The sequence below is a fragment of the Megalops cyprinoides genome, chromosome 15, assembly GCF_013368585.1.
Source record: "Megalops cyprinoides isolate fMegCyp1 chromosome 15, fMegCyp1.pri, whole genome shotgun sequence".
In the NCBI taxonomy this organism is placed as follows: Eukaryota; Metazoa; Chordata; class Actinopteri; order Elopiformes; family Megalopidae; genus Megalops; species Megalops cyprinoides.
Window position 1 is genome coordinate 1,542,001 of NC_050597.1, and position 11,485 is coordinate 1,553,485.

Here is an 11,485-nt window from a genome sequence, read left to right on the forward strand (position 1 = left end):
CTTCCAATCAGGGCGCAGCATTTAGGAGGCTGGGGGTGAGAGATGAAGGCAGCCGGGCAGAGGGCTGTATCTCCTCGGGTTCCCTCATCTGGGCTCCTGAAAAGATGCATGTTCTACAGACATCTGCTGGATTTTTCTTTTTTTCCAGAAGAAGCATAAAGCTAATTTGTGTTACATTTGGGTTCCTCGGAGTTCCTCATGGTAATGATTTAAACATTGTAATGACATTGTAATGACATTGTGAAGACATTGTAATGACATTGTAAGGCTTGAGAAGGTCACATGATTCTGCCATTGTGTGATGTGCCATTGTGGCAGGAAACAGGAAAGTATAATAGTAGTGAAAAATTCTAACAATTACAATAGGTGCCTTGCACCTTCGATGCTTGGCCCCTAATAATGAAGGCTAAGGATGTATAACCATGCACTTCTCCAGTGTTCCAGCTTTATTCATGTTATGTCTTACGGATGACCATTTTACCAAGGGTAATCGATAACAAGCTGTTAAATGTGTAATACGTTATTGATTCTGTACACAGCAGGTCTGACAATGGCACAATGTGAAAGAAACAGGACCCAGCACAGTCCTGATGTTCTCCAGCGTAATTCAGCTGTGCAGTGTGTCATGCACTCTGTGTCTGACAGACTGTGTAACCAGTGTTATTCTCACTGCGTGTTGGCTTTGAAACACAGGATTGCATCTCCTTGTGGGGATTGCTGGCGTGCGTGGGAACCGCAGCTCACTCGGGAACACTTCCTTTCAAAAATAAGATTTATGGCTGCTTCACTGAAGAGCAGCTCCTCACAGAAATAAGATTTATGAGTTCTCATCGGGCCTCGGTTAGACTGCGAGTTCACTGCAGTGTTCCTGACCTCATCACTGACCTGCATGACCTCATCACTGACCTGCATGACCAGTCTTTGTCATTACGATCCAGGACCACTGCATGTCTGATGAGCTGAAATTTACACATAAATGAATATCTGCTGGACAAGCACAGCAATTTTTCCTATTAAAATACACAAGTCTGACCACACAAAAGTTTCATAAACGTATTTATAGTGTCATTTTATAAAAGTTTTGTCCTAGCATAAATAACAGCCTGTGAACAGAGCTACAATCCCAGAGTGCAACACTGAAAGCAAGAGGCACATCTCTGTCCTCGCAGCTGGGACACACACACACACACACACACACACACACACACTCAAAACTCACACACACAAACAAACACACACACACACACACAAACACAAACAAACACACACACTCAAAACTCACACACACATAAAGCCATTAAATCACCAGCACGAAGCACAACAGTCCACTAAAGTGGACAACTGAAAACCATGGAAACTCCTTCATTCATTCCAAACACAAAGGTGGTTTGACCTCAACTTTGAGTTGCAAATTTAAGCAACTGCTCTGCCCACATGTACCTGAAGGTGCTCTTTGAGGAACCCAGGCAGCAAGCAGCTACCGAGTGCTGTAATAAGAGAGGGAAGGGCGACACCTGGTGGTGGCTATGGGAAGTGCGGAATTGGCAGACATGGCTTGAGTGTGGAGGCGTGTCGTTTCCTTTAAATATAGCCACTGATTCTCAGTCCTGCTCCTGGGGCCCCCTGCTCCGCACGTTTTCCATCTTCCCCTGCTCTACCTACCTGAGATATGCAGGACAGGGGGGCTCCAGGAGTAGGACTGAGAAACACTGAGTCCTGGACCATTTGCATGATTGTTATTATTTGTATCTGTTTGCTCTGTAATGTTCACTATTCTAAAGCCTTGGAAAACTGCTGAATACCTCCCAATCAGGCTAAAATGAAAATACAAGCAAAGAGTCTGCAGAGGGGGCATTCCACACACTCTGTAACTCTTTAATTAGTTATTTTAAATGTATGTCCTCATAAAAGTGCACCGCAGTTGTGCTCAAATAAGGAATTTTGAGAAATGTTCATTTTCATCTGACACCGAGTGTTTCAGTGACTTCATAAGGCCCAGCGTCCTTGTGTATCCACCTTGCCTGTAACACCAAATCAAGGCAGGAAACAGTAAATGCAGTGCATGTATTTGTAAATGCAATAAATGCATTTGATCTGAATGTCAGGGGTGGTGTTAGGATTTAAAACACAGAAGTATGGTACTCCATAACGGCTAACAAAAAAAATCTCTGGACACATTTTACTAAAATGGCAGTAAACTGGTCCAAACAATGTGATATCATACATGTCCCCACAAAGGTCTTTTAGCACAAAAAATATTCAAACTGAAAAGCAGAATGTCAAAACCTTTATTAAAAGAACACTATGGTAACACTGTCTCAGAAATGCTTCTCGCCAGTCTTCTTTGCCATTTAAACCGAACACAAGGTGACACTGACGTTTCCTGTAAACACACTGTACAGATGTAAACATTCTTTCCAACTGCATTTGAGCTGCACTTTGCAAGAATTCTCTGCAGTGACAACACACTGTTCATTAAAAAGAAATGTGACGCTCTGACTTCCGTCACTGCTAACACACAGCAGATTCAACACTGTACACTGAAAAAGTGCAACAGTCAGTTTCAGTAACGGATTCCCTCAGTCCTGTCGTCTTGCGCTACACATTTAGCCTTCAGTGTTTTACCAGCTTTCATTTTTCCAGTGTACTTCAGGTCCACAGGTACTTCTGTCAGTAGCTCTTTAGATCTGAATCTCAGAGGTTCCTCTCCTATAGATTCCTGAGCAGGTCTTATATTCACAGAGATAGTGGGGTACACACAGGAAAACGCCCTGGTCTTCCCCTCCCCAACAATCTGCTACACTCAGCTCCACAATGCAGATTTTAAAACATATTCATCTCTAATGAAATATGAATCCATTCAAACAACTCCCATCTACACTGTAAAAACAACCAAAATGTTTGTAATAAAAAAATCATTTTTATGAATTTGCTTTCAAGAATTGTTCCCTTTTACAATGAGAGAGCTAGTTTCAGGCTGAACTGTAGACTGAACACAGTTCTTTTGCTTTTTCAATATGGTAAACACGTGCCAATATCCTCTGCTGTGCGTTCTGTACGGATAACCACAAACCACCCAGAGTTCCCCTGCAGCAGTGAAACATTAAACACTTAACATTCAAGTAGCTTTCATCCTAGAATACTTCTAACTCTTCTCAGCCAAGAACTTTTGCCAATTCATGTTTATCGGTCATCCTAAATGATAAAACTGACAAAACTGCCACACATTGCAGCCATTAAAATCCCTCGTGTATATTGAGACTTTTTTTTTTTCAATGAGATGTCCTATGAAAAGTTTTGGTTCACACGCTTAAGTTATTAACCTAAGTTATCCATGTGCTTAAGTCCAGAGTTCATGTATAGGATTCACTCTTGTGGGTAATATGAAGCAGGCTCAGTCTGACAGGACGCCAGTACGTGCTTCAGCTGGGTCAGAAGGACAGGATGGTGTTCTTGATGATGTCCACACACTCTCTGACCTCGTCCTCCTTGATAATGAGGGGCGGGGCCAGTCTGATGATGTCACCGTGAGTGGGCTTGGCCAGCAGGCCATTGTCTCTGAGGCGCAGACAAACCTTCCAGGCATCATAGTCTGAAAGCAGAAACATGGGCACCATGAAAGATTATGGGTAAAATACAGCATACACATTGTGAAGGATCATGGGTAAATTCGAGAAAGGCAGAGCGTCAGCTCAGGAGCTGCTAAGGTGCAGACCAAGTGAAAAAAGTGAAACGCTCCTCTGAACACTAAACAGTACATCGCCTTACATTTCCCTGTTCAATACACTTTCTCATAACTTAGGCAACTGAAATGACTTCAGATATCAGCAACTGAAAGTAAAATAAACTAAAACATACAAGGACAAAGCACAGTACTGCGTGTTACATGCCTACACTATGTTGCGTTTAGGTATATAATCGTGTGAAGTGAGCACAGAGTGGAGTGTGGGTGGGACACCCAGCCCGTACCTTTAGTCTCCTTGATGACGATGGCGTTGAGCAGGCCTTTCCCCCTGACTGTAGTGACGATTTCATTGGGCAGTTTCCTCAGCTCCGCCCTCAGCAGCTCCCCCATCTTCTCAGCGTTTTCTGCCAGCTTCTCCTCCTCCAGAACCTGCACAGAGGGCGTGGTCAGCACCTGGTCAGCACCTGGTCAACACCTGGCCAGCACCTGGCTGCTGTGGGCCTCTTTAATCTGTCCACTGGACCTAACACAGTGATTCACATCAGCGTTTCCACAGATGTGAGAGGGACTGAGAAATCTGCCAAAAAGTTTCCGAATTTCTGCCTGAAAGGAATGGCGCCCGTGATTCTCTACAAAAAGCGCTCACTTATGCCTGTCACTCAGCCACTGGGAAGTGCCCTGGGGGGCGGTTTGACAGAAGTCTGACCCACAGTGTGATTGGCTGAGGGTTTGATTGACGGATTGATAGATGCAGTGATTGGTGCAGACCTCCAGGGCGGCGATGGCCACGCGGCAGGCCAGCGGGTTGCCTCCGTAGGTGGAGCCATGCTCTCCAGGCCTGATGGTTAGCATCACCTCATCGTCACACAGCACAGCAGACACCTGGGGAGAGGTCAGCAGTCAGGGACAGCACTCATCCAAACGCTACACACTCTCTACACTATGGGCAGAGAGACAAAGCTAGCTGGGCTGAAGGGCTCCTGTCATCAAACTTATGTCTTCAGCTTAAAATTTTAATATACATTTTTAAGTTGTGAGGCTACCGATCCATGTATCTGCTCAGGAAACACACGGCTAGAGCGGTTCTGGGTAGCGAGCCCGAGCACCACTGAGAAACTCAGTCCCCCCTCCCTCTCACACTCACAGGGTAGACTCCGCCCCCCCCTCCCTCTCACACACTCACAGGGTAGACTCCGCCCCCCCCTCCCTCTCACACACTCACAGGGTAGACTCCGCCCGAAAGCGCCTTCCCCAGGAGCACCAGATCCGGACGCACTGCCTCATGGTCCACTGCCAACCGTCGGCCCGTTCGTGCCAATCCCGTCTGCACCTCGTCAGCAATGAACAGCACCTGTGCGAGCGGCGAAGGAGACGAGCCCACGGTCACACCTGTGTCAGCCTGCTTTAACACCTGTACCTCAGGTGTACGATTTATGCACTGTGCAGCCACCTGAGTGTTGTGTGTACAAGGCTGAACACCACAAACAGCAGATAAAGCGCTGTCATACCTCATCTTGCCAGAAGATGGCACTGTGAATATGCTTTTCAGCTGAGCTGCATCTCCAAAACACCGCTGCTTATTAGTGCTCTTCCCAGCATTCACAGATATGACTAAAACCGCCGACTTAAAATAAGGCACAATCACTAAACATGAATGAGCTCCACGTCGTTCATTTTAAGACCTAACCACAAAATTCATTCATTTGAACAGAAAACCACACCTGATGAATGTGATACAGATACAAATATATCATGTCAAGTATTACTAAAATAATTTAAATTTTATAGGCTTCATTAACAACCTCCAAATACCTAAAATGCAGCGGACAGACAGATTTTTAAGAGCATGCTGAATGAAAAAGCATATTGACCCAAGGCCTCACACAGGCCTTTGCCTTGCGTGAAACCGCAAGAGTGGAAGGTCTCGCATATTCAGCTGTGTGAAGCTGGTTTTCCATATTTCAGATGCAGAAGGCAGGGCTAACACTTACATTGTGCTGGGTACACAGCTCCCTCACTTTGGTAAGGTACCCTGGGTCTGGAACCACCACCCCCGCCTCGCCCTGGATGGGCTCCACCATGAACGCAGCCACATTCTGGTCCTGCAGAGCTCGCTGTGAAATGCAACCAGATGGTCACTGGTCAAATCCCGCTAAACCACCATGTGGCCATTAAGGCCCAGCTAACATGAGTGGAACCACAGAGGAAAAACATTCATTCATTCAGTGCAGCGGACCATCAACTACTCCTCCAATTTTCCATCCTGGGAATGAAAATATAACGCTTCTCAACCATTAATGTTCACACTGCGAAGAGAATCTGACAGTTATGCATAACAGCAGAAATGTAAAGATGGATGAACTGAAAGGATAAAATAAACATGCAGTGAAATGAGGGGATACTGAAGCAGGGTCCTACCTCCAGCGCAGGCACGTCATTGTAGGGAATGAGTTCGAAGCCCGGCATGAAGGGGCCGAAGCCGTCGTAGCTGCTGGGGTCTGTGGAGCTGGAGATGGCCGCCATGGTGCGCCCCCAAAAATTCCCCTCTGCCCACAACAGCAGGAGAACAGACCCATACACAAGCTTTAACCAACCAGTGCGAGATCAACTGAAAACCACCCAATCACATAGCAGAACCACAGAAAACTGCCCAACTACAGAGCAGAACTATACAGTCTACTCATCTTAACATCATTGTTGTTTGACTTACCTGCGAAAATGATCTTTGCTTTGTACTTTGGAGTACCCTTCACGTTGTAGGCCCATTTCCGAGCCAGTTTACACGCTGTCTCTCCAGCTTCAACACCTGCAGGCACAAACAATTCAAATACATGTCTGCTTAAAAATTTACCAGGCAAATTGACATTCCTGCACCACTTGACAGAATGCTAAATACAGAGGAACCATGTGAAGCTTTGACATAACAGCCATTCAGTGTGAATTCAGCCCTAATCCTCCAACTTGCACTGTTTTCATCTGTGACCCTCTGAGAAATACTCCACACACTGCCACTGGATATTATTCATAAGCACAAAATAAAGTAACCCGTCAACTTAAACATTCATTAGTAAAATTCTAGGGGAGGCAGTGTAACATACTGGTAAGGAGCAGAGCTCTAACCGGAAGGTTGCTGGTTCCATTCTCTGCTGGGGCACCACTGATGCACCCTTGGGCAAGGTACTTAAACCAGAATTGCCTCAGTAAATATCCATGTATAAATGGATAAAACTGTAACTGTCACTTTGGATAAGAGCATCAGCTAATTGTAAAAACTGCAATGTAACAATGCTAGGTACAGGTTACCCGAATAAAATGCTCACCCAAACAAATAGGAGAAGCAGAAAGAGTTGCGTCTGAATCCATTATGAAATGAAACTGGTGCTGATATTTGATTATGAGTGTGAGCGCACATTGAGGTGTGTATATGGGATCCCTGCACTCTCGTACCTGTGTTCATGGGCAGGACCTTGTGGTAGCCGAACATGGTGGTGATGTACTGCTCATACTCGCCCAACACGTCGTTGTAGAAGGCTCGGGACGTGAGGGTGAGGCGGGAGGCCTGGGCATGGAGCGCAGCAATGATTTTGGGGTGACAGTGGCCCTGGTTCACCGCACTGTACGCGCTCAGGAAGTCGAAATATCTGCGGCCATCCACGTCCCACACGTGTAGCCCTGCAATGAGAACACAGCGTGTCACCACCACACAAGAGTAAAGAGTGCTCTGCCACTCCGTCAAATGGAGCACCTCACCACGCCACGTCCCCTCTCCCTCAGAGCACACTCTCATCAACATGGGTAACAGAATCCAAAACACTTTCTCTAAGCTCTAAATCTAACCACATGTCAACCCTCTAAACACATTTATAAGAATTACAAGGATGTCTTCAATTACATTCTACTTATATAATTACAGTGTTACAAGATTGGTAAATATCTACATAACGTGTAACCAAGAGTATTGTAAGTGTATATTAACAATATTAACACTATCAACTAAAAGTGGCAGGTTTTAGGAGTGGCAGGAGTTTATCTTCGTCAACAAAACAATGAATCAGTGATCCTGTTTTGCAGCTTCTGCTGAAATTACATAATTGCTCCCATTACATTTACATTTACTTCAGAATATTTGTTTGCCCCATCTGGGCATGCCTGTGGCTAGGTGCAGCTCGTTGGATTCTGTTCCCGATTCCTGGACGCGGGATGTGTGGGCGGACAGATTCCGCTCAGCGACTCAAACATTCCCAGCATGCACTGCACCTTCTCCTCGCTCCAGGGCCACAGGAAGCGGGTGGTAGTTGTGGGCTCCGTATTTTTCCTCACGAGCGAACACCTCCTCTGCAGACAGGGGGCGCTCCGAGCGCTTCAGGCTGGCAGCAGCGCTGGAGGCGGGCCGGGCCCCCGTGTGCACGCCCCGAGAGAGCGCCGGTCCCGCCCGACTCAGGGCACCGCGCAGTTTGGAAAGCATCCCTCTGATTGTCTCTGCGAGGTGGAGAGAGGGCAGAGAGACAGGAAGTCAGACAGGAAGTGAGCCTGCCACACTGCACATGGCTACAGTAGCATGAAGCGAAAGAGCTGAAATCCTACACCGGGGTTTAAATGCCGCTCCCTCTGCGCCGAGTTTCCATCAGGCCCACAGAGAGAGCATGTCACAGCAGGCTTTAGCGGTCATTGTGTGGCATCTCGTCCGGTCAGCAACAAACACAGCAGCAGCAGGGTTGGCTCTCTGAACAGCAGCACTTCCTGTTCATGCTGTTCAGAAAGACAGCAATCTCTGCTGTCCTCACGCACTACCAGCAACAGACCTCACATTAGCCCAAAGTACCAAACAGTGTTGCTCAGGGCGGGCGTTATGGGGGTGCTTAGGGGTGCACTGCACCCCCAGACAGACCTCAGTGCACCCCCAGTTGTCTCCTTATACCCGGATGTCTACATAGTATTTATTACGTTTTATTAAGATATGTTTTTGTGCCCCCCGTGGATTGCAAGTGCCTACAAGTGTATTTTCTCTGGGCGCCGAACCTGGTGTTGGCTTCTTTATCCAGCCATGTAAGAACACCCTGCTCTACAGAGACAGAAGAGAGCTGTGTAGTTCAGGGTGTGTCTTCATCTATGGCTTCAGTGAACTACACAACTCTGACAAACAATGGTAAAATAGCCTGGCTGTCTCCTTCACAGCTGTTCCTACAACTATATAATCATGTAATTAAGGTTTACTGTAGAAAAAAATACTTTGGAATATATCTTTGTAACTTGCTCACTTCAACTTGTCGAAAACATGTTATCATACTGTCCTACTGACTGTAAATAATGCACCAGTGCTTTGAGTGGTTCATGGAGATGCTTGTATGATATTTTCACATTTTTACTGCTCTGGTTGTGCTGCGTACCTGCTATGCCAATGTTCAGTGTTCAATTATCAAAATCCTGTCACATTTTTACTTCAAATGTGTTTAAACATGTCATGATGCCAGTTTATTATGCCACACGTATTATATCAATGCCATAAAGATCCAGCCAAAAAGGCAAATACCTGCTCTGCACCCAAGGCCTGAACTCAGAGCGAGGATAGGCTAGCATGGCCCTGCCCCTCGCACACCCCCTGTATCACTGCCAGGAGCTAAATTAAGATACACACACACACACACAGAGACAGACAGTACATCACCTCAGCGCTCTGCCCAACTCCTTGGCCAGTCCCTAGTTACGATGTAACCCGATAACTACAGTTAAATACCCACATTCGCGACAGGGAAGGACTTACTTGAAAGGTTAATAATGTACGTTTGAATTTGAAGTAGCGAGACAAAAAATCCCCCACTCTATTCACGTATACAGATCAGAGATTAGGGAAGAGATCGGATTAACACACACACACACACACACACACACACACACACACACCCACACACACACACACACACACACAACAGGCTCCGCGATGGCAGTGCCGATTTCAGACGGCACTGGTATCTGATTACCATTACAGCTAAATCCGTCACGTCAGGGTCGTTCATTAATGTTTTACCCATCAGAATAGCGACAGATCGATCCATGCATTTCGCCGCTCTGCAGACCCGGGTTCTACTACACGTAACGCAGAAACATTACGTCACAAAGCGTAAACATTACGTCACCCGTAAATCCTCCTGTCTGAATGTTCGGCCTGTTTTGATTCACGGAAAAACTAATTTGCTGTGCTACATAATCTGCCGGTGCCAAAAATAACACGATGTAAATGAAATACACCAGCCAGACATCTAGTTTTGTAAGCAGCAACACTTCTCCACAGAAATTCCACTTTTTAGTTGGCACATGTTGGTGATAGACATCGTCTTTCAAAATACAAAGGACATAACATGATTGTATAAGGTAACGTGTCCATTATGTTTATTCAGCTAGCAAGCTATCTGAGGATGTAAAAATTAATTTATGCATTTTTTCTTATAATGCTTTATGCATTTTCTTTCTTATTTATTTCTTATAAAAGCTCACCGGCACAAGTTGACTATACACCAGATGACTGACTGATGAGAGAGTTTGCTGACCTGGTCTACTTCAAACAAAATTAGAACTAGTCAACTGACGATTAAAAATCCGCATCAATACCAAACTAGTTTATACAGTATATCTAAATCTATGTAAATACTTACAGAAAACGATCGCACTGAATCACACAAGTATGGATTAACAAGATAACTCTGTGTTTAGCTGGCTGTCTGACTGGGTATTATTAGTTGGGTCGATTATATCCGTGTCTATAGTTATCTGATACTGAGCTGGCTAGTTAATGACTGTACCCAGCCAACAGCGTCAAACTACCTGCGGAGTATGCCAAAAATTTCACTGGTACTCTAGTGCAGCTACCGATAACCAATATCCAGCAACAGAAGCGTCTTATTACCTGCGTTGATGGGCTGTATTACGGAGAAAACTGGTAACTATCTTGACTACTACGTCGTAATAGCGATCTACCTGGTACCACGTCCAGCTACAGGTCACCTAGATTTTACGTGCAACAGAAGCTAACGCTAGCCAGACCTACCTTCCGCATGCGATCTGCATGGAAAAATACCGGCACCTCTGACTCAGACGGGTCAATGTAGTAACCAATGCATTACATTACCAAACCATCGCGCTGGCGGTACCCAAACTGGCGAATGCAGACGAATCAGGCTAGCCAGTTCGATACGGCGCCAACAGACATTCAAAGCCGATAAACGAAGAGTGCATTCTGCACAAATTACCTTATAAATATGATGAACTCCAGCAGACAGCCTGCCCTGGCTTCCACTCTCCGTCTCCGCCGCCACGCAACGAGGTCGCACTGCTGCGTTTCCGTAGAGTTTATACTCCGCGATTTTGTCTGGGAGCTACGTATTTTGCGTTGGCTGTCCGTCCTGGCTACGTCATTTGCGTTGACTGTCAGTACGTGAGCCCCGGCAGAGATAACGCCTAATGCGATCACGATTGTATTCACACCCATAAAACGACTCACTCTCCACTGCTGAATACATAATTACACGATAAATTAGCTCGGAAGACTTTCTTAAAATGCAGAACGGCCAGCTGGCGAGCTATTTTACGCCATTCTGTATTCACCAACCCAGTACAATGCGGTCTCGACCAACGCAATGGATGTGTCCATCGCACGTAGCTTAGCTCAATGCCCCCAACGCATCGCTGAAAGCTTTTCAGCAGATCCAGGCTCAGTTGTCCTGCAGCCAATCCTTCTCCCATCCGTGTGGTGTAAAACTGCAACACTGATCCAGGATCAACTGCTACATCCAACTGGAATCAGAA

General features: G+C 45.9%; 1 protein-coding gene across 1 annotated transcript; it reads right to left on the reverse strand.

The window, feature by feature from the left end:
* Positions 1-2,338: 2,338 nt before the first annotated feature.
* Positions 2,339-11,003, reverse strand: LOC118790042 (ornithine aminotransferase, mitochondrial-like). Its single transcript, XM_036546837.1, has 10 exons — positions 10,930-11,003; positions 7,943-8,164; positions 7,133-7,357; positions 6,396-6,491; positions 6,104-6,231; positions 5,677-5,799; positions 4,908-5,036; positions 4,454-4,567; positions 3,970-4,114; positions 2,339-3,592 (listed from the first exon to the last, which is right to left on the reverse strand). The coding sequence occupies exons 2-10, from the start codon at positions 8,148-8,150 to the stop codon at positions 3,432-3,434; spliced, it is 1,329 nt and encodes a 442-aa protein (XP_036402730.1). The 5' UTR covers positions 8,151-8,164; positions 10,930-11,003; the 3' UTR covers positions 2,339-3,431.
* Between the last annotated feature and the right edge of the window lie 482 nt (positions 11,004-11,485).